At 42.8% G+C, this 24,414-nt stretch overlaps 1 protein-coding gene across 3 annotated transcripts in view; it reads left to right on the forward strand.

The window, feature by feature from the left end:
• Window positions 1-24,414, forward strand: part of ASTN2 (astrotactin 2) — a 902,747-nt gene that overhangs the window by 108,870 nt on the left and 769,463 nt on the right. For all 3 annotated transcript variants that reach the window (XM_063082086.1, XM_063082087.1, XM_063082088.1), the window contains exon 2: window positions 9,042-9,229. In XM_063082086.1, coding sequence (XP_062938156.1) covers window positions 9,042-9,229 — 188 coding nt within the window. The remainder of the gene's footprint in view (window positions 1-9,041; window positions 9,230-24,414) is intronic.

Consider the following 24,414-nt stretch of genomic DNA (forward strand, 5'->3'; position numbering starts at 1 on the left):
ATGAAAGCCCCTAGCCTGGCACAGAAGCCAGTGCTGGCAAATGTTTGTTCCTGTCCTCATTCTTTGGGTGGCCTCTCTCTGCATCAGTTTGCAGTGTTGTGGGACAGGGAAGAGAGGAAGGAGGAGAAAAACTCATCGACTGTTGGGATGGATTAAAACGGGAAGGAGGGAGGGAGGAAGGGAGGCAGAAGGAAAGAGAAGAGGAAGGAAAATGAGAAGGAAGGAAGGACAGAAGGAAAAAGAAAGGAAAGAACACACAGAGAAACCAAGGGGGTTATAGTGAAGCTAAATGACAAAGACCAAATGAAAAAACACAGGCAAGAGGGCGGGAGATGGTTTGGGAGAGAATAACTAGAAGTAATGAGAATCAATTCCATCAACCCACCATCTATTTTCAAATCTAATTTGAAATGATATGCTTTTCTTCCTTGCCAATATCTCTTAATTCTTCTCTTTTCCTCCCTTGTTTAACTGGATATAACTGTCTTATTTATCTCCACTGAGTGGCTTGGGAAAACAGTTTTGTGTAAAACATGCAGTTCCCAAAGGAGGTGGAAATGGGCAGATTGGAGCAGAGGCAGGGATAAGTGCTGACAGCCCAGGGTGGGGCAGGAGGGTTCTGAGGCACTCCTGGGACGCCCACGCGACCTCTCAAACCCAGCACGGCATGGACGTTGGGCTGCAGGCATCAAACCTGGTCTGACATCAGGATCGCTCAGAATTATGAAATGTCCAGATTATAGACTCTGCCTGTGTGCTTTGTCTAAACCCCTGATAGATGAGACACATAACTGACCTCTCACATGTACTCCTACAGAATCCTGTGCATCCTCTTTTGTGGCCATGAGCACACAATTGTCACCTTCATTACTTTTTCCTTTTCTGCTCTCCTATATTGTGACTTTCTTGAAGACAAGAAACTCAGGAAATGTGTATTGAGTAACGCATTTATTCAACAAGTATTTATTGAGCACCTACCGCATGCCAAGTACTGAGGACAGCAATGGCCTAGACAGTCTTCTGCTATGAATGAATGATTAAGTCGGGGGATGAATGAAGAAACTAAACCAGGGTAAATGCTGCTGCTGCTTAGTGGGAACAGAGGAAAACCCAGCCTAGACTGGAAGGACTGTGAGGGCAGCAATCAAATTTACCTCTTCCTCCAATCTATCCTCAGGACCTGTCACATGCCTGGCACATTTTAGACAGTAAATAATTTATGGGAGATGCATTGTTGGATGATGAGGATAATGACTGTATTTTCTTTCAGGACTAACTGCAGAACTTTGCAGATTTCCAAGCATGATGCTATGTGTGGTCTTATTTTCTCTGAATTCTATATTAGATGTGAAATAAACAGATTGTGACCTTCATTTTACTAATAAAATCATAGAGGCTCTGTGATTTGTCCTCAGGTAAAATAGCAGCATCACATCAATCTAAGATTCTGACTCAAAATTCAGTGTTCTTTTCACTAACCTGGGCTGTTTGATTCGGTTGGAACAACTGGGATCTCTCTATCCATCCATCCTTGCACCCATCTATCCATTCATTCATCTGTCCTGTCATTTTAATTTATGGCATGTGGAGAGCTTCATTGCCTCTGAACTAGGGCTTAGCCTGACTGCACAAAGGATCCCCAACTGGGATCTGGCACTTACTATTTTGCTAGGAGATGCTCCATGGGCAGGAGATAGTAGCCCCCTTTTTATTTTCTCCACTACAGACTTGATGTCCCAGTCTCCTCTGCTTTATCCCTAATGATGAACCTCTGTATTCTACTGGCTTTCTCCCGCTGCACCCCTTTGTACATCTGCAGCGCTCTTGCCTTCTTGCCTTCGTGTCGCTCCTCCATCTGAAGTGCCCTCTGCCACAAAGCTATTGGTTGAAATCTTGCCCATCCCTTAAGACTCTTTAAGGAAGGCTTTCTAGATCCAGCCAGAAGTCATCTCTCCTCTGTGCTTCCTATTTTTTTTTTATAGCATGCCTATTCTCAGTCCCTTGGACTATGTTCCTAAGGTCAGAGCACCTCAATGCCAGATCTCAGAAAAGGTTGGTTGATTAACTGAATCTTTAAAGTGAATGTGTATTTGCATTTGCTACAGAGGTAATATATAGTCAATGCAGAAAATGTAGAGAAAAGTGAATCAACATGATTGAAATCACTCTGATTCCATCATTTACGGGGTACTATTCTTGATGTTTCAGTGTATTTCTTTCTAGCTTTATATGGACATACTTCTTTTTAAACAAAACCATAAAATAGTGGGGTTTTTTTTTCTATATAAACCTATATAAACTCCATGAGAATGTAAGCTCCTTGAAAGTTAAAGATATCTTTCTCTTTGTTTGCATTCTCCAGAGTGCCTAAACTTGAGCCAGATGTTAGATAAATTTCTGTAGAGTTACTATGTGGGAATTAAGGCATCATTGACACCCTGAGTTGCTATCACTTCCCTCTGTCCTCTGGGGATACCCATCTGAATTCAGATATGGGGACAGCTCAGTTCAGCTTATGAAACATTTATGGAGCCCTTGCTCTGTGGTCAGGCACTGTGCCAGGCACCAGGCTACAGAAATGATTCTGACATGTCCCTGCACTAGAATCCAATCAGTGAGATCAGTTGTATAAAGGGATCATTTTCACATATATATAAAAGAAGCAAGACAGTGGTACAACAGGATGCTGTCATAGTGTATATGAAGAAATATATAACAAATGTAACTGTGGAGTGCTTTTAAGTATCAAGACTGTGCTAAGAGCTAATTTCTTTGTATTATCTCTTGTGATTCTAAAAATAACTCTAGGAGGCAGGTGTTGTTATTATCCTCATTTGGCAGATGAGGAAATTGAGGCAGATACGTTAAAAGCTTGTCCAAAGACACAGATTGATCTCAGGAGAGCTAGGATCCATCCTCAAGCAGTTGGTCTCTGGAGCCTGTGATCTCATGTGGCATGCAGTACTTCCTCCCCGTGGAAGCACAGAGGAGCACTTAGCTCCTGTGGGGATCATGGAAAACTTCCAGAGCAATGGATGGGGTGGAGTGGGCAGGGCTAATAGAGACTCAGAAAAAGTATCTTCAAGACATTGGATTAGGAAATAGCATAGTGTATGTGGTAAATTACATAAATATGTGATCAGATTTAGTATATATGTAAAAGGAAAGGAGTGAAAAGAGGTGAGATGGGGAGAGATGCATCTGCCAGATCACAAATGTGTCAGGTTCATGAAATTAGGTTTTATCCCAAAGGACATTAGGGACCACTGGGGAGTTTTGAGCAAAAGAATGTCATGGTCAGATTTACAAATGAGAGATTTCATCCTGGCAGCCATGTGATGGATGGTTGGAAAGAAGGAAGCCTGGAGAGGTACCAGTTAAGGGGCCTGCTGGGGTATTCTCCATTTGATCCTTGAGATCCACTCCCACCCTTTTCCACCCTGCTGCAGACCCTATAAGGCTGACATTTATGATTGCTTCATTAAGCATTCTTGGGTATTTGGAGGAGGTCGAGTCACTTGAGACACCTGCAAGGACTTGGCAGGTGGAAAGAGGGTAAGGTTAGGGCATTTATGCCTTGGCAGCCTCCATCCTGGGCCACGCAGTGGCAGTGGCTGAGTTATTCTACTGACGGCAGCTACATGGTAGCCCTTTCCTACAGTGTGGCCATCCCTTGCCACTTCAGGCCTAGGGTGGTGGCAGTTCCTTGCTGTTGCCAACATGGAGGTGCTTCATCACCCATTATTGTTTTTTGCCTTAACCTTGCCCAAGCCTCTGTAAATGGTCCCTTCATTATGCACTTCTCAATGACCTTACTGAGTATGTCTTCTCTTTTCCAATGAGACCCTCACTGGCTCAGAACCATCTGCAATAACCCATGAGAGAGATGATAAAAGTTCTCGCTAATTAACCATGGTAGAGATGAAAAAGAAGGTGTGGATTTGAGATTATTTTCCCAGGCCCACTCAGCACGACCTGCTGCATGATGATCATGCATGAGTTCTGGAACAGCAAGCAGCAACAGTGGTTGAGGTCAATGTCACTACATTTCCCAACTGCCTAGGTCATGCATTTATCTCACATTATATCTTTTTACCCCCAGCGAGGCAAAGACCGTTTACAAACTCATTGGAAGCACTCTCTGGACTTCTGCAGATAATCTGCTGGTGCTGTGGAGTCAGAAGGCGGGTTAGTTAGCCACTTGGGAGATGTTACCAAGATGGCTGGTGATCAGCAGAGCTGCTCATTTTCATAATGACCTTCAAGAATTAAATAAAAATACAACGAAAGCCATAGATTAGGAAGAACAAGCCGATTAAAAGCACAACACGCCTTCGGGATTTTTTATTTCTTTTCCAGGCGGCTGAAAGGCATTGGTGGCTACTCAGGCAGAATGGAGGACTACCCAGAATCGCTGATGAAGTCTGATCCTTTCACTTGGCTTTTGCGGGGTGGTTGAGGGGATTTGAGCCTGTTGAATATTTCACAAGTTGCAGCCCATGGGGAGAGAACAGAGAAAGGTGAAAAGGCAATCCCTGTGTTTCTTTATGATTCCAATATAAAGCCAAGCTATCCGGGGTGGGAGGGAGGCAGGCGCTGGAGCGAGCCCACCGCCGGAAGGCAGGGTGCACCAATTCTCCCACTTTAATATCTGCTGTTTCATTTTATATTCATCATGTCAGCATAATCTGCCTTTATGGGAATCGTCTTGGTTCCTGACCAAATGCGTTTAGTCCCCCTTTTGCTTTAAGTTTGATTGTAATATGACTTGAAGACTTCAATGAAATGTTTATATGGAAGGACTAGGGAAAGAGAAAAGGGAACATGCAATTGGAAAATCAATCAGCAGAGACTTTCAAGAGCTGGCCTTGGTTATGCTACTATTTCTTTGACCTGTTTTTAATGGACACAGGACTGGCTTTCTGATCAAGTGTACTGCACTGGTTCTCTACTGCATACCTAATAAAATATATATTCAGTCACCGAGCATTCAAAGCCCTTTACTCTGTGTCTGAACTGCACTTCCAACCTGACATTCAGTGGCACTCCTACATACATGTGCAGCTTCTTGCCTCTGAGATACTCAGTTGATCTTTGCTCCTCCTACTGTCCTCTGGGAGACATCAATATGCCCGCCTGTGCAATGCTCATGCCATCGTGTTTTGGGTGTAGTTCTTGGTCTGCAAGCTAGGAGGGTCTTTCCCCACCTTTGAGTTCTCAGTAGACCTTTGCTTATTCTTTCTTCAGTTCTCTGATGAGACTCAACACTCTTTGTATTCTATTTTTTACTATCTCCACCATCTTATTATGGATTTGTGTAAATACATGTGTGTGTGTGTGTGTATGCACACACACATGTGCACACACACAAGAGGTCTTCAAAAAGTTCGTGGAAAAATCCATGTTATCTTTTAAATCTATTTTTCCATAAAGTTTTTTGAAGGATCCTCATATATATATCTCATAATATATATATACTTAAAGCAGCAATTTAGTAATTATTTATTGAGCACTTACTATGTGCCAAGCACTTTTCAAAGTGTTTGAGTGGTGGCAGACAATAAGACATGTAGAGTCCCTGCTCTCTCGCAGAGACAAGCAATTAACACACATTCAAGAAAGTACATAAGATAAATTTCTAGTCATGATAAGTGCTATAGAAAGTTTTGTAAAGGGGATATAATAGAGATCAGGGGATATATGTGCAGAGGAGTACTTCAGCTGGAGTGGCCAGGCATGGCCTCTCAGATCAGGTGTCATTTGGATTGAGAGACAAATGCTGAGAAGTTAGCTTGCAAGTTCCAGGCAGATTGGACAGAAAGTACTTACGGCCTGGCTTGTTTGAGAACAAACAAATAAGTCCTGTAGGGCTGGAGCACATGATTGAAGGGCGATGGTAGGAGATAGGCCAGGTAATGCATACTCTCCTGGGTGGGCCACGGTAAATGGCGAGTGTGCATTTGTGGGAACAGGAACATGGGGTGAGGGGGACAGCAGCCGGGTAGAATTTCTGCTGACAAAGGACTGTGAGCTCCCTGAAGGCAAGGCTGTGTCTCATTTAACTTCATATTCTGAGCTACTAAACTGCCTTAAGCTGAGTAGGTCCTTGATAAAGTGTGTCGAATGAATAAATAAAGGGATGAATAAATGAATGGGAGAGTGAATGAGCAATCAAGGCCTTTTTCCACTAAAGCAGTTTTCCCTCTGACTTCTTGTGACCCCAGCCTCCAGCCCCAACAACGGTGTCTGTTCTTTGTAATAGAGTAAGTCCAGAGCTATTCTGTGTGATTCAATATTTACTGTGTCTCACACATTGTTATTATCATTTAACGTTTACTGTCTGCTGACTGTGCAGTCATCGCCGTAGAAAACAGAGAGCTCAATCAAGTTTCGTTTCATGGGTTAATTTCGTCAAGGAAAAGGAAACCTCGTAAGTGCAACTGGCATAGTAGAAATTGTGTGGACTGGAAATCACTGGGTCCTTCTCGGTAGAAATTCACCAGTGACCTAAAACAAGTCACTAACCCTCTGTGAACCTCTGTTTTCTAATCTGGAAGGAAAAGTATCTTTAGTGATAGGATTTCAGGCACAGGCTGGACAGAGCTCCAGGATCAAGGAACTCTGGTTTCTGCAAGAATCCTTCTGCTTACTCCACCTCCGTCTATGCCAGGCTGTGTCAACCAGATGTGGCCTGTCTTGGGACTTTCTACTGTTGCCATTCCAGGGACTCAGCACATTAAGTGCCTGCCCGTCCAGTAGTATATAACCCTCTTTTTGAGTAGCTGAATTAGACACCACTATTTCTAGTGGCAACTCTCAGCCCTGGGTGCCCTGGGCCTCTGGATCTGGGCTTTGATGCACTGAGAAAAAAATGAGTGAGGTGCTGAGCAAGGCCATTTACCATAATATCTTCACCTTCTCTTGGCCCAGCTGGCTGGCTGCCAGAGAAGCTACTGCCAAGGCTTCGGGTGCTGAGGCGGGGAGGTGGGGAGGTGGGGAGAGCAGATCGCTCCAGCCCAGTAAGGAGAGAAGGTGCTGGGAAGAGACCTGCTTCTCAGACTGGTCATTCAGTCAGTGCCCTCTGCTGGGCACCTCAGTGAGCTCTAAGGGCCCTTGGGAACTCATACTCTAAGAGCTGATGAGCTTTTGTGATCATCTCCAGCCCTGTTCAACTCTTCAAGTAGTGGGGAAAGCCTGGGCACTGCTCACTTGGAACAACACCTTCTAGTGTTCTGTTCATTTTACCTTTTACTTGCATGAGGTGCAAGGCCATGGGAGGATTTAGAGTGGAGCATGGAAGGAGGAGAGATGCCATGCTTTGGCAGGATTCCTCTGGCTTCCGGTTGAGCACAGACAGAAGGGGCACCGGTGGAAGAGAGGGGCCAAGCTGAGAAACCCTTGCAGTGAGCCAGGTGGGAGAGGATGGTGCCTGGGCCCAGATGGCTGAAGTAGAATAGCTGAGAAGGGTGGCATTTTGGACAGCTTTTGTAGGATTTCCTGTTGGACTGGATGAGGAGTGGGAGAGAAAGCAAGATATCTCAAGGTTTTTTTTTTTTTTTCAGAAAAGCTGAAGGATGAATTAGATCCTGTCCCCAGAATAATAATGATGATGATAGTAAATCAATAGATAGTTTACAAATTCATAGGTAACTTTTTTTTTTTTAGCACTTATTAAGTGCCAGACACTCTTCCCCAAAGAGTTTTTGATGGTGAGCCACAAGGAGTTAGAGTCTCTTGAGAATGGATGATGCAAGAATAATTCAATAGAATTTGGGGAGCAGATATCTCTTCAAGGTGACTTGTTCTCATTCAGGATCACCAGATATGATGGGGACAGCAGTGGGACATAGGAAGAGCTAATTGGATAAGGGAAAGTTCGTGCACATTTGTGTGTGTGTTGTATGCATCCGAAGTCTTTGGGGACTGTAGGAATACTGTCTCAAGGTCACCTCTGTGTCTCAGGAAGAGGGTCCAAAGTTCCAAGCCTCAGACACTATTAAAGCTCCTTGTCTACTAATGGACATTTTTAAGGCTGCTTGTCTCCTATAGTAACCTTCACTTGAGTGCAGACCTGATAATTCTCTAGGAATCCTGCCACCCTTCCCCTTTATACACAGGATATACCTATCAGTATTGTCCTTGTAGGACATCTCCAGACACACATCCCTTTAGAAGAGTGCACTATGGAAAGATTGTGTGATCTCACTGCAATGATACTTCTGGTATCTCATGCCACCACCTTTCTTACCTAATAAGAGACTATGTTGGTATGATAATATTAAATAGAAATGCTTTCCAAATGATAACTTTTAAAATGCATTAATGGAGGGAAAACAGCATAGAGACAAGAGTTATGAACTTCAAGTTGAGAGATCTGACTTTGCAATTTACTAGAAGTCCTAAATTTCCACTGATTCTATGAGAACATTGGGGTGGGGCAGTGACTATTCTAGTATTATTAAGCCATGGAAATCTTCATGCCAACACTCATTCTTTAAAGAATGGTATATACACTACAAAAGAAAAAAGTGGAGCTGCTCCCATCAAAGAAGGAGAAACAGGCTCAGAACAACCCACTTGTCGAGTTCCTGTCCTTTGCAGGAAGACACTGAAATACCTCAGCTGAGCCAGATGCTCTCTTGGTTCTTTCTGACTCTGAAGCTCTGCCATGAGAACTTCCAGCTCAGCTTTTTCTAATTTCACAGCCTCAGAAGAATGGGAGCTTTCTCACCCTCTTAGCTGCCTTCACTATCAGGGTAGAATGAGTTACCCTTGTTATGCACGGTTTATTTAAAAAGGTAGCAAACAGGCTTGGGTTCAAATCCTGCCTCTGCCACTCTGTTACTTGGGGCAAACCTTGGCCACAGATGACCCATCTACAAACGAAAGTGATAATCCCTGGCTCACAGATTTGATGTGAGGGAAGGCATCCTAGCACAAAGGGGGTGCCTTCCAGCTCCTGAATTACATGAGCCCCTTTCCTCCCTGGAGCACTGAGGCCAGGCATGCAACTCATCCAGGCCTTGGGTCTTGTCTTGCAGAGATGTCTGGCACAGCGGCGGACATCTCGCTGGTGCACTGGAGACAGCAGTGGCTGGAGAATGGCACCTTGTACTTCCACGTCTCTATGAGCAGCTCCGGGCAGCTGGCCCGGGCCACTGCGCCCACGCTCCAGGAGCCCTCAGAGATTGTTGAGGAGCAGATGCACATCCTTCACATTTCCGTGATGGTGAGTGAGTGGGGATGTGATGGGGGTCGGGGAGTGGGCAGCAAGGTGGAGAGACAGAGGGGGCAGGGGATGTCAGCAGATGGAGGGAAAGAGCTGGGCAAGTGCAGGTTAGAATGGTAAATGGAAGGTTCCATGGATTCCGCAGTATTACTGGACTGATGCGTACCTGTCCATCATCTGTCAACTGGGACAATCTAATTGTGCTTCAGAGAAGAAAATAAAGGGTGTGCCACTCCTTGGCCTTTTGGCCGACATCTCTGGGAATAGCTGATTAACATCTGTCACATGGTTGGCCTGCTTTGCCGAGGGATGAGGTTCAGTGCTCCACCATATAGCTGGTCATTCCAAGAATGACCGAAAAATAAAACTGGAATATAACAGGAATGGGCTGCCCTTTTTCAAGTGTCCTTGATGGGTCGGGTGCTTTAACCCTCACAAAAGCTACATGGTGCCCCTGGAGCAGGGCTGGATGGTTGATGCAGTTGAACTGGTTGGTGCAGTTGAACATGGAAGCCTCTCGTCACTCTCACCTTGCAGTTGTGAATCCCGTGGCAGAGGGCACAGACACGTACCCAACGTAGCGAGTAAGAGAAGAAGATGCTCCTGGGGATTCACATGCAAATTTGTCTGGCTACAAGGCCTGAACTATGTCCTGTATACCCTGTTTTCTCTCAATTTAAGATTTCTTGTGTGTCTAGCATGTGTCATGCACCGTGCTGGGCACATTTATGGAAATTATCTCATTGCACTCTTGCTGAGACTGCAAGAAATCCAGCATGTCTCCTCCATGTTAGAGATGAAGTTATGGGCACAGAGAGTGAAGGAACTTCCAGCTCTGTTGGCACCGTGATTTAGAACCCTGTGAGTCTGCTGCCTCCTCCGAGAAGGTTACTAGGGCTGAAATCACTCAGGTGGGAGTCTATGATGGAGGTAGGCTTATATTAATGGTTTCTTTAAAAGGCTATAATTAATGGCTTTGCAAAGTAGATAGGAAAAAAAGGCAAATGAAAACAAATCCAATATGCAGAAAATACAGGGTCTAATGGGCTCAGGACGAGATCTAATAAGAGCAACATCTGACACCTCACTGATGCTTTACACTCCTCAAAGCCACTCTTAGGGTATTTTCTCCTTTGGTACAGCTCTGCTGGATGCATGAAGGTAGGAAATGGTATCCCCAACTTGGCGGCCTGTGTATGAGGAAGGTGTGGCTCAGAGAGGTGAAGCAATTGCTATAAGGTCACTCAACACAGCAGAGCTACCTCGCTCCCCTTCATTTCTTCCTTCATTCAATAGTCAATGATATTTATTGAGACTCTACAACGGAGCAGACCTTTGGTTTTGGTCTCGGTTCCTTGTTCCTCTTCAACTAACGCTGTGCATGAGACATTGTGATGAGAGCTGAGTAAGATCTTAGAAGTTTTCTCTTTTTGGAAAAACACACACATATCCCATCCAGACAGCAACGTTAATTTTGGACCTAACGCATGCTCATCACGTGGAGGAACAAATCAAGGCCTTTGTGTTATTCATGGAATGAGTGTGATAGACTTTTTCCATATATATATTTAGCAAATGATGCAGGCACACATCAGGCAAGCAGGGGCCTGCATGCTAACTTTGGGGTGCACATTTGTAAGCACCATCTCAGGGTACCTGCTGAGCTCCTCTTAGGACATAGGGCACCCCCTGATGTTAAGAAGGGCCGAGAGGGTGTGACTGCTCTTTTTTCTTTAACGTTTGATGGTGAGACTCACTTTTGATGAATATTTACTAAATATTTTCTGTGTTTCAGCATAGCATTTGCTTACATACATCCTTCCCATAACCCAGTAGCCTAGATAGTATTATCTCAGTTGTAAATGAGCCTTGAACATGCTTTTTCTGCATCCAGGCCCAGTGTTAGTTCCAGTAAACCAAACTGTACCCCCAAGACTGTAGTTGTTCCTCACCTTTCCCTTTTGCTCATGAGTGCAGCTCAGAAAAAACAACTCACTAAGAGCCAGATGTCACTACAATTCCCTGTAGTTTAGAATTTGGTCAGCAGAGTAACATGGAAGTTGGAACACTCCAGACCCTCCCTGCGCACAAGCCAAAGTGGCCCAAGGCTACCACCTTGTGGTCTACCAGTTCTCTTCTCCATTGGGGCTCCATAATATGGATCTTTCTTGTCCCCACCCTACCCTGAAGGAACAGAGTCTTGTTCAGGAGAGGCTGAACCCCAAGGTGTCTGTCAATGGAAGCCTTGCCTCTCAGAGGTGGGTCACACCTTTGAAAATGCTGTTTACTATCTAGAGGTAGGAAGACGAGGAGGTTGTAAGCACAGACTCTGGAACCCGAGTGCCTGAGTTTCATGAAGTCCCTCTCTGACACTTAACTCTCTGGATGATCTTGGGCAAAGTATTTAACCCTTTTGGGTCTTGTTTTTGTCATCTATAAAATGAGAGTTACACTAATACTTATTGTGTTGATACACCAAGCCCTTGGATCAGAGGAGCTTGGCATGCAAGAGCATTTGCTTTTATTATTAGGGGCACTTCAGGTAAAAAGTTTGAATGTTCTGATTTAGTGTAGCCCTTCCATTTCACAGATGGTTAAACTGAGGTCCAAGACAGGCTAGGACTTGTGCAGGATTCCTCAGCCGTTCATCAGGGCTCAGACTCTGTCCTTGTGGTTCTGGCCACACACAATTCAGCAGGAACAGAAGGAGTGTTTGCTTTTCCTGCCCCCAAGCAACTAGCCAAAATGGCATTCAGGATGGCTGGGATCTGTCTCCCTGTTTCACAGGTGAGAAATCTGAGATCCAATGAGTTTAACTGACTTGCTTAGGGCTACATGGAAAACAAATAAGCAGTTCTGGGACCAGGCTTTCCTGAGATTCCAAACTCCTGTTCACATGGCTTCACATGACACCATAGCTGTGACTTTGCTGGGTGTCCCACTGTTTTCATCTTTGGTAAAGTTCTGAGACGGTTTGTGGGAAGACCCAAATCATCTAGCCAAATCTCAGAGAAGTCTAGAGGCTAGGGTCCATCTTTTCTCAGCACAAACAGCCTGCCCACCCTTGTAGGGAAACCAGCTCCTGCTCAGCCGCTGGAACTTCTACAGTCCATTCCTACTGGGGTGGAACCAGAATGCTCTTTAGGCTTGTTAAGTCCAGCATTGAGTATCTACCTTGTCCCAGGAGATTGCATCATCTGACTAGTAATATCCCAAATGGTCATGCAACACGGAGGTACTCAGTGAACCCAGACTAAAAAAACAGAGTGGACAGTCATCTCATCTTGTCCCCTGCCCCAGCTTCAGCTACTCTGAGCAGTGGCATTCCCTCCTCAGCCGTGCAGGCAGCATGAGGCAGAGAAGAAAGCACAGGTTTGGAATTCAGCAGACCTGGCTCTAAACATAGTCTCTCTTACTTGCTGCTTCCTGATACTTTCATCTTGGGTGAGGCCCTTCATGCCTCTGAGCTTTGGTTTCCTTATCTATGAAACAAGACTCACCATACCAATCTCACAGGGTTATGGAGAAGACTGGAGGAAATGTACAAGTAGTACCTAATATCCTGCCTGGCACATAGTGAGTACACAGTAACAGTAGCTATTACTATTACCATTATACCAATGTTTGAAGGTCTGCAATCTATGAGTAAGAAGATATTGGGTTTAGTCTTAGTTTTGCTGCTCTTTTATTGTCTGATCTGGAGAAATAACTATAACACCTGACGTTTATTTTGAGTATTTACTATATGCTAGACAGTGTTCCAAATTTTGTTTTTCCTTCATAATCACATTTCATTCTCACAACAAATCTTAAGGTGGATACTATCCCTTAGATGAGAAACCTGAAAGGTTAATAAAATACAGAGCTATCTATATGACTTTGATCACACAAAGCTTAATTGATAAAATCAATATTTCACTCCGTAGAGGCTAAGTCCAGAAACTCTGCCCTTAATCTATATAATACACCGCCATTTCTCTTCTCTGTGCAATAGTTGTTAACTTAAATTAGGAAAGTTCATGAGTGAATTCTTACAAAGATTCCTCTTTATGTGGAATCCATGGGTGTATTAAAGGAATTTATGACTTGGAAGTCAACTTCAAGGTTGAAATATGTCTCTGTCACTAGCTTTATGTCCTTGGCCAAATTGCCTTCATCATTTGTAAAACTGGGATGATATTTCCCAATTCTTAGAGTTGTTTTGTTTTTTTTTTTTTTTCTAACTGTAGGATAAGGTCACACTCACAAGTGCCCTGTACAATGAAAATCATGACTGCCATCACTGAGAACTTTCTGTACGCCAGGCACAGTGCCGCGCCTGTGTTATTCTGTTTAGTTTTTCTAACATCTCTACAAGATAGGTACTGTTATGCCCCTCATTTACAGATGCAGATCTGGGGAGTTAGTGAGGTTTTGCAACTTGCTCATTCTTAACACCAACAATGGCTGAAGCTGGGATTCTGACTCTAGTCTGTTCAATTTGGGAGTCTATGTTATTGGGCACAATTCTGAAAAGCACAGTGCCTGAGATTCAGTAAGTGCTCAAAAAGCTGCAGCTGTTATTAACATGTTACCTGTGGTGAGGGTCCATCATGCCTACTATTTATGGAACATTCACTCTAGGTACTCAAAACACTTGATAGAACTTGGAAACTTTTCAGTTAGGGAGAGAGGAGTTGCTCATGCCAGCAATTTATAGATAAAAGAAAAGAAACCCAAAGGAGGCTGAGTGATTTGGCTACAGGTGAAGAGAATCAGGAAAACCTTGGTAGAATCCTGTAGGTGCACTTGGCATTCATTGTTCATTAGCACAAGCTATCAGGGGGTCCAACCTGCCACCTCAGTTTGGGATCTACGTATGTAAATTTACATATTAGGGAAAGAGGCTTTCAGTTTCCTTATTTAGAAAGTGGGAAGAGTTTACCTGCTTCAGGCAACTATGAGGTTAAATGCAAAAAATTATAGCAAATGCCATCAGGACTTTTTATTTGCATTTAGACATTGTTCTTGTTTTTGCTTTTTTTGTTGTCATTGTTACATTGGCATTGTAAGATATATTTTACTTTTGTGTTGATCAAATTTCTTACAACAAAAATACTCGTCATTTGCAATTCCAAGGTTTAGTGATATAACCCTCCCCGCCAACAGTGATAAATATTATTTCATTTTAATATGGCATGTCTTGTCTTAAAGATTTCCACAAAAGTTACTGGGTAAAGACTGTTTAAGATCAATATCTTTCATCATGGCTCTTTTGTTTTCTTTTTTGGTCTTTCTGAAGACAAAATGTTTTGTGAAAGGGGATGAAAGGAAATGTTCAGTTTGATGTAGAAAAAGAAAAAAAACCTTTGAGGATACTTTTCTTTCAAAAGGAGCATCCTGCAGAAAATGCTACAGTGTAGTGGTGACACCAGTGAGGGAGAACTACAAGGGACCAAAATTCCCATCTGTGGCAGGACAAACCTTTCAAAGTGTTTGAGCTTCCCATCAGTGCGGTGGATTGAGTGAGGCAGGAGTGAGTTCCTTGTCTCTGAGGGTATTCAAGCTGGAAGCCCTATTCATTGGGATTTTGAGAGGAATCAAAGTTAAATTATATGATGAGTGTAGTTTCTTCCAATTTAGATGATCTATGATTCTATGATATAATAATACATAGAAAAATACTTTAAGGATTATAAAATGCCACATAAATCTAAGAAATTACCATCACCATTTCCAATCAATAACTTTGTTCCAATCAGTAGCATTTCCAAAGGATCTTTGTGATATTGGGATAATACTTTTTAAAGCTTTCTGAGAAAGATGGCTTTAGATCATTTCCCCGACCATTGCATTTATTTACTCAAAGCATATCATTAATTCCTCCATTTATTGATTTAATCACTCAATCATGTAATGGTTTACCTGCCTATTAAATCTAACAATAAAAATCCTATCTGCTAGGAAAAAAAAGGAAAAAAAAGCTCTTAAAAAATTAATAACAAGCTTAGAATAAGCCAACTATGAAGTCTGACTGCTGAAAGTGGTCATATAGTTTAAGTTGTCTTAGAAAAAGACTAGTTTTCTGAATGAGTATTTCAAGAGGTTCTAGGTGGGACCTGGAATATTGTATTTATTTCTGGGACCACATGTAAAAAGAAATAGTAACCGATTAGAAAAGTTATGAGAAAATAATAGCGACATAAAGAATCTTAAAATAATGATGTCAACAAGTACTGTTGTAGTGCTTAGTTACTTTTATAGAAATTGACACATAGTAGTTTAAATCCTTCAATTCTTACAGTAATCCCAATTCAATAGATATTATTATTATTCAGCTCTTGAGAAAATATAAGCACAGTGTATTAGTTCAATTTTGTTGCTTATAACAAAATACTTAGAACTGGGTAACTTCTAGGAAAACAAAATTTATTGCTTAGTTTCAGAGGCTGGGAAGTCCAAAGTCCAGGGAAAATATCTGGTGAAGGTTTTCTTTGGTGGTGGCTTTACAGCAATGCAGGGGTCTCAGATGACAGAAAATGGCAGAGCAGAGAGAGAGAAGCTCTCACATGTTATCTTCTTAAAGCCCTCAGAACCATGCCCTTGACCATCATTATTAATCCATTCATTGCAGCATGGTTCTGCAATCTAATCACCTCTTCAAGGCCCCACCTTTCAATTACCATAACAAGATTTCCCACCCTCAACAGGTACAGTGGGGATTTAAGCTTTAGTGAGGGTGGTGGCAGGGGGCATCCAATCCACAGCACACACAGAATGTGACTAAACTGTAAGAACTGTGGATTCGGAGTGTCCTGAGGTTCATATTCTGGCTCCATAACTGACTTACTAGCAGTGGGACTGGAGCATGTTTTTTCTCTTTGTCTCCATTTTCTTACCTGTATTGGGTTGATAATGGAAGTATGTACCTAAGTGTGTGTGTGTGTGGGGGGGGGTTGTGAGAATTACCTAAAATGATATAAGTAAAGGACATATGCTGCTAGAGTAGTCCTGGCTTTATAAAAGTTATGACTCTGCTATTTATAAGTGTATTAATTTCTCAGGACTGCCGTAACAAAGAACCACAGCCTAAGTAAGTAACAGACATTTATCATCTCACAGATCTGGAGGCTGAAAGTCTGAGATCAAGGTGTCAGCAGGGCTGTGCTCCTTTTGAGGGTATTAGGGAAAGGTCTGCTCCAAGCTTCTCTCCTAGATTCTGGTAGTTCCTTGGCTCATGGCAGCATAACTCCAATCTCCATGTGGCATTCTGCCTATGTGGGTGTCTGGCTCTGTGCCCAAATGTTCCCCTTAATTATAAGGACACCAGTCATATTGGATTAAGCCCATCCTAATGACCTCATTATAACTTGATTATCTCTGTAAACACCCTATCTCCAAATAAGGTCCCATTCTGAGGTATTGGAGATTAGGAATTCAACATATTATTTTTCGGGAGATACAATTTATCCAATAACAGTAAGTGCTATCACCGTGTTACTTATAAGTGATATTGGTGAAAGACACCCAGGACAACAAGGGTAGGAGAAACCAAGCCATTGCAGACTGTGGGTCCCAAAAGCCTTTCAAAGAAGGCAGAGTAGTAGGGAAAACAGATCCTGACTAAGAGGAATTATAATAAGTGGCAGAAAAATCATGTGGTAGGAATAATACAGATAGCTGTGGCCAGGACTCAGGTGTCAAGCCCTGCACTGATGTGCTTCATGACCTTATGCAAGTCACATTCCCTTCTCTGCCTCAGTGTTTCCATCTGTAAATTAAGATCACAAAGTTTGTATCAGTTGCCAAGGCATGATGAAGTTTGGCAGTGCAGATATCCCAAGTACTTTTTTAAATAAGCGGGTCATACTTCCTAAGTGCCTTTCATTTTTTTTTTTTTTCCAGAAGGTGGAATTTTTTATATAATAAATACTTTTTCTTAATTTCTAAAAGTTTAAATTACATGAATCTTGCAGCTTGGCCCTGTGCTACAGCAATAAGGATTCACTAAAAGCCTGTAGGGTCTCTAGCTAGGCTTATGGGCCATGTAGGAGAATAAGCCATGGCTTCTGTCTGTAGGAAATGGAGCTTCTCTCCCACAGCATTCAGTAACACACCATAGGGAAGCAGAACCAGCAAAGAATTTGTTGTCAGGAGGCCTGGTTTCAAGCTTAGACTCTACTACTTACCAGCTGTAGAGATTTGGGCAGCTCATTTAACTTCTCTGAGGTTCTTGTTGGGTTATTTGCAAAATGGAGATAAAATTAAAATCATAGCAGCAAACTGAGATAATGCACGCAAAAGCATGTGGTGAGATTTTTTTTTTCAACAGCAATAAAACTATATAATATATTTGGGATGTTGGAGCTGAAAGCACCTTAGACCTCACAGAATCCAACTCTTCTAGATTAGTCAACTTTTGCTCGTTTATTCTACAAACCACCTGAATCTCAGCAACTGGCCAAATGCTTTATTTCTTGTGCCCGTTACACGTTGGCAGCTGCAGTCACTGTGGCTTGATTCTGTATATCTTCTCATTCTAGAACTTTGGCTATAGGGGAGCTCCAGTCTGAGACATTTGGTTTTCACAGCAGAGGGAATGAGCGAGAGAGCAGCTAGAAATCTAGGATGCCTCTTAAAGCTGGTGCTCAGAGGTGGGTTCTCTCCCATTCTGTCAGCCAGTGCACACCACATGGCCAAGCTCAGAGGCAATGGTGGGGGGAGGCAGTTCTTTACAGAGGATGTGCACATGAACGATTGCAAACAGCAATATAGGACATACCCCACCCTCATTTTACAGATGGGGAAAATGAGACTGGAGAGTGGATGTTCTTCATCTGTACCTCATTAGTCTGGGCCAACTATCAAGCTCAGACAGAAAAGGTTACTAAGGCATCTTGGAAATGGCAGGAGGCAACGTGGGAAGGGGGCCTGAAAGCTGTTCCTCTGAGCCTTCTGGATAAAGGAGAATGCAGGAGGAGAAGTGTGTACAGCAAAACTTCTGCATAATATAGACAGAGGGAGACAGAGAGAAACACCGACAGAAGAAAATAGATATCAACCAATATTTATTAAGAAACTATTCCACACTAGGTGTATAGAAACTACCAGACATGGAAAGAAATAGAGGAGGCTGGGAGAAAAGGGAGCCGAGGACAGTGGGAGAGATGTAGAAAGATGAAGGGAAATTGGCAGATACAGACAGAAAACCATTTAGCCATAGGAATAGAAACAAGGGAAGAGGAAGCAGAGAATAATTAAAAAACAAAATACAACAAAACATGGAGGAAGCAACCCAGGGAGAAGAAGTAAACAGGGAAAGAGAGAAACAGAGAGTGGCTTGAGAGGGACAGGGAGAACTCTGTCCCAGGAAAGAGCAGTGGGGGTGGCCGGAGTGCAGGGCAGGGCGTTGGGCATGAGGAAGAGGCTGGAGAGGAAGGCTGGGACAGACAGGCAGTGCAGGCAGAGGCGGGGAGGCCTGAGGCTGGGGCCCCCAGCACGGGCAGATCTGAGAAGCAGCAACAGAGGGAAGGTGAGTGGCGCTACAGGGCCAAGTCCTGAAGCAGGAACTAGAGAGGGGAGATCCAGAGACGGCAGAGTAGCAAAGCAGTGTGGGGGTGGACAGGTTGGCAGCAGAGCTAAGGGGAATGTCCCAACCTCCTCAGCTCCAGCCTCTTGCTGCACATTTTAATTTCCTCCAAGGACCTGGGGCTTTTGTCCGGTATTTCGAGAACAACACAGAATGATCGGGGGTGTGCACCTGAGTGGTGAGGGGCTCACGCTGTTCACTCCCTTTCCCACATGCCCCGAGTTAGCCCACAGTAAGAACGGGAGGTGAGCTTAGTTTTGAACACATTAGAGCTCCCACCTCCTGCTTCAGTTAATCGCCCTGTGGCCCTTCTCCCCTATTCTCAGAAGGCAGCTTGGCTTGGTGGAAAGCGTGTGGGTTTAGAGACGGATGTGGATTCAGATCGCGACTCTTCCCTTTATTGCTGTTTGTCCTTAAGCATGTTACTGAACCTCTCTGATCCTAACTTTCTCCTGAATTATAAATGTGGCTAGGGATACCACATCCATGAGGCCAAGAGGAGAAATAAATGATAAAAGGTTCAACGAGTGCCTTAGCATGGTGCTCAGAGAAGGCCCCTTTCTTTTCCTTTGGCCTTAAAAAAATTCTTCCTTCCTGATTTCTTGTGCTCAGCTTTTACAAACATCCTTTGAACTAAGTTGGGCAGGAGTTATTAAGAATATGAACTCTAAAATATTGCTATAAATAATTAGCTAAATAAATAAGTGAGGTAGAAGAGATAGCTCTTCCTTACAGTTGCATTTCAATTAATAAATGTAGAAGGGAAGAGAGAAACAGAAGATCACCGTTAGGCAGTCACCACTGTAGTAATTACTGCTGACAAGATCCACCCAAGTATAACAAAATTAATGCATGGAACTTTGAGAAGAAAAAAGGGTATTTGCAGAGTCTGAAAGTATCCCTGCCTCTGGATATTTATTAATTAGAAAAGGAAAACAGTGACTGTGCAGTGGAGAGCTCTGGTAGATACCAGTATATATTCTAGCTTCCTAGGGCTGCTGTAACTAACCACTACAAACTGGGGAGCTCAAAACAACAGAAGTTTATTCTCTCACAGTTTTGGAGGCCAGAGTCTGAAATCAAGGTGCTGGCAGGGCCATGCTCCCACCAGGGGTCCTAAGGGAGAACCATTCTTTGCCTCTTCCAGCTTATGGTGGCTCCTACTACTCCTTGACTTGGGCTACCTAACTCCAGTTTCTGCTTCTATCTTTTTCTCCTGTGTGTCTCCTCTTGTGTCTCTCAAAGGGCACATGTCACTGGATTTAGGACCTGTTTACAAGATCCTTAACTGAATTAATTTGCAAAGACTCTTTTTTCCAATCAAGGTAACATCCACATGGATTAGGATGTGGACATATCTTTCTGAAGTCCACCATTCAACACGCCATAGCACCTTAACCAAGTTACCAATCGTAACATCACCAGTGTTAACATCATGAATCTCCTGATATGAAGCTCTTAGAAGGGCACACTGCTGTTGCTGTAGCATTCTTGCCAAAAATGTGTAACCATTGTAATCATGAGAAAGCATCAGACAATCCCAGTGAGGGTTATTCTACACAATAACTGACCAGCACCCTTCAGAAGTGTAAAGATCATGAAAGATAGGAAAGACTGAGGAATTGTCAGAGTGGAGGGGATGAGAGAGACATAACGATTAAATGCAACGTGGGATCCTGGATTAAAGCCTGGACCAAAACAAGGACATTTAGTGGAAAAACCGGAAAAGTTCAGAGAAGGTCAAATAAGGCCTATAGTTTAGTTAATAGTATTGAATCGTGGGTAACGTCCTGGTTTTGATTATTTATAATGAGTCTGTAAGATGTTAACATTGGGGGAAGCTGAGTGAAGAGTATGCAGGAACACTCTGAACTAACTTTGCAACTTCCTGTGAGTCTATAATTATTCCAAAATAAAACAAATAAAAACAAAAAAGGAGTACTGATTCTGGAACAGGAATGCCTAGATTAGAATCCTGGCCTCACCGTGTAACTGGCAATGTGGTATTGGTCAAGTTACTTAAAGTCACTGTGCCTCAGTTTTCCCCACTGTGAAGTGGTGATAATAATAGTTTCTGCAATTAAAACGAAGTAACAAATGTAAACTCTGTACAAATGTTGCATATTATTCCTCCTGAGGCTCCTGTTTCACAAGTGATTAAACCAAAGCCTACAAGGTTAAAATAACCCTCTTCTAAGATCACACAAGCAGTGGGTGAGCCCAGAATTAAACACATCTCTGATTTCACATCATCTCTGTGCTCTGTAATAACTGCATTTCCTTTCTTATAGGGCAAAACTAGAGAAGGACCTTTCAGGGGTCCATGTCTATAATTGCCAATCAATGTAGACTCTATGTATTGTTGATGCAGGCCCGACCCAGGAACTGTGGAAAAAGGCAGCTGGTTCTTCCTGGCCATGAATATTTAGAAGTGATAAGAACAAAACTTTCTGACTTAATTCTCGAAAAAAAAAAAAAAAAAGAGAGAAAGAGAGAGAGAGAAATCTCTTTTAAAAATCATCAAGTCCAACCCTCTCATTTTAAAGTGAAAATTAATACAGAAACAAAGCTTCTAGGTCTCAAAGAGGGACTCACAATGTCATGTGGCAGGTCAACGACAGAGCTGACCTTCCATCTAGATCTCACGGCAGCTTGTGGGGGTGGTCCCCACCATGCCACGCTGCCCAGCCCTTCCCCAGCAGCGAACCCCACTCGGCAGAAGGCCTCTGGCTCCACGCAGAGGGAGCAGTTCACAGTGTAGTTTCAGCACAACCGTATTTCACCTCATTGTGATAATCAGCCTGTCTGCAAATCCACCGATACAGTCACACAATTACAATTACCCAATTCAAACTTCTGCTGCTAATGTTCCCCAGCTCAAGGGCATCTTTAATCGCAAAATAATACTTGTTTTTTCTTCCTTCCCTGTCTGTTTTTTTCCTAATCTCTCCGCAATGAGAACATAACATTAATTACAGCAGTTAACAGAAATTCTGTCTTCATAACTGCCTACCACCTTCTCCATCTTGGCTTCTGCCTCCAAAATTTCTCCTCTCAATGAAGCAGGGGAGGGGGTTATACAGCTGTGTTATTGTGTTTATTTACCTTTCCTCTGCCTTTTTCCTTTGTGCTGAATTTTAAGTCAAATAGAATCAATATTTCCACTGGGGGCATGCGTGAGGGTGAATGTGTGTGTGAGATGTTTGTGTGTGTGCCTGCTTCGTAATCTAGCTGTCGTTTCCAGCTAATTGTGCTGTTGCCTCTTGTGTGGAAAGAAATCTTATCTGTTTTGGATTAGAATTCAATGAAGGTCATAGCAGCTGGAAAACTTACCAGACTGCTGCAATTAATGTTCATTTGGCTTTGATAAATTGGAACGTTCCCTTCAATAGGACTGGAGTGGATTTCAGAAGCAATAATTCTTCCATTAACTCAATGATTCCGCTTGTGATGGAGGACCTTGTCCTGCTTTTGTTTGTCATCTGTCTCTTGTAGGAGCTGGGCATATGTCAGAGATGATTTATCACGGTTGCAGCGCCTGCTTGTATCAAAGCATTTAAAACCACTAATTAGTTTTGCCCCCTGTAAATTGCTTGATTAAACAAAATGTGAAGAGTTAGAATTGAGGTAGAAAATTTTGTTATGCCCCTAGCTTTCCACAGTTATGGGATTATTACAAGTTCTTTTGAAGAGCTTTGGTGAAAATGAATCTATCATAACAGTAAGACTGAATATCTTAAGAGTACTTACTATATGCTGGGAAATATGCTGTGAGCTTTATGTATATTATTTTACTTAATGCTTAAAACAGTTCTTTAGGGTAATTTGTCGATATCACCTGAAAGGAGACTGAAATCCATCGATGTTATGCATTTCATCCAACATAAGCAATTTACTATTGGAAACGAATTGTCTTGATTCTAAAGTCTTTGTATTTATCGCTATGCACTAGGATTTTTAAAAATCACTTAATATTATTAAGTTCTGCTGTTTACTGTTGATATTTCACTAGGTGTTGAGCAAGATCTTGCTACATAAGAATTACCAGGGTGGGATTGCTGGATAATGTGTTAGTTTCCATTTTTAATTTTTTGAGGACCTCCCTACTGTTTTCCATAATGACTGTGTCAATTTATATTACCACTAACAGGATACTTTTCATCAAATTGTATACATTAAATATGTACAGCTTTTTATCAATCATAGTTCATTAAAGTGGTTTAAAAAAAGGATACATTAAATTTACCACCACCAACAACAATAAAAATAATTATATTAGGTGTTTTTTTAAAAGACAGTTCCCCCTGGGCCGGCCCGTAGCTCACCGGGAGAGTGCGGTGCTGAAAAGGCAGTTCCCTGGTCCTGCTTCAGGTACACCTGATCTGAACACCAGTGTGGGGTTCTGAGGAATCTGCAAAAGTGGAGAATTGCTAGCCAACAGTTTATTGAGACCAGCAATGGAAAAATCATAGCCTTAACCTGCTAATTTTTTGAATCATTATTTAATTCTCACAAAACCCTGCCGGGCAAGCATTGATATCTCTGTCTTACAGACTGGAACACTGTGGTATATCAATTTATGTGGCCTTACCCAAGATCACACAGCTGGGAAGAGTGTGATCCAGATTGGGATCCAGACCCTGTGTTTGCCTCTCTGGCTGAAGAGCTTTCACTCTTACACAGCAGCCCTATCTCATCTATCCCTACCCCTGTTTCTCCATGTCCCCAGTCCTCTCTTCCTCCTCTAAAATTCTGCAGAGGCACAAACAAAAGTGGTGGCTCTGGGCTTTCCCCACAGACACCCTCTTCAGTTTCTGCTTTATTACAGTCCTTATGTGTCCTGATGTTGCCCTAATGAAGTGTCCAGAGGCCTGCCCTATCTTGGTTTTCCTTAATAGGGAGTGAAATAAGTTAGGCTGTGCCAGAGGCTTTCTTTAGATGGTGCATAGAGACACTGGGAGGCTGTCTGGGGGAAGGTGTGGGATAGCTCTCCTCTCTCCTCATTGCAGGAGATCTCAGGTGACAGAGCCTTACCCGCAGGGAAGGTCTTGGCCATTACAATCATTGCAGTAGCCTGGTGAGGGAGAGGAGAATCCACTGGCCCTGGACCTGTTAACCTTTTGCTAATGGTGATCTTGGGCTAAATACTTTCCTTCTCTGAGTCTTGGGTTCCTCAAATGTAAAATAGGGCTAACAATAGTACCTCTTCTAATAAAAACATTATGAGGAATGGAAGCATTCATGTTAAGTGCAAACTTGATGTCTGCTAAATAGAAATTTTTCAATAAATTTTAGCTATTCTTGAAGCCCAAACACTCTTGAACAACTAACATTAATAGAGTATGTTCCCATTTAAAATCTCATTAAGATCTCCTGCCAATATATTAAGTAGGTGTTTTTTTTTTTTTTAAATGTTGTTTTATAGCACAGGAGACAGAGCCTCAGAGAAGGGCTCTCTTACCTACACAGTGCCAGAACTAGAAGTCCCTGAATCCCTGCCAGAAGTGGGGCCATTGGCAGACATTTGCCTGAAGTCCTGCAGAGAGGTGACTTAAGGTCCAGGGTGAAATTTGGGCTGGACCCTCTGCCTGCCCTTCCTTTGGGGCTTCAGAATGGC

Source organism: Cynocephalus volans, chromosome 17 (genome assembly GCF_027409185.1).
Source record: "Cynocephalus volans isolate mCynVol1 chromosome 17, mCynVol1.pri, whole genome shotgun sequence".
NCBI classification, from domain to species: domain Eukaryota; kingdom Metazoa; phylum Chordata; class Mammalia; order Dermoptera; family Cynocephalidae; genus Cynocephalus; species Cynocephalus volans.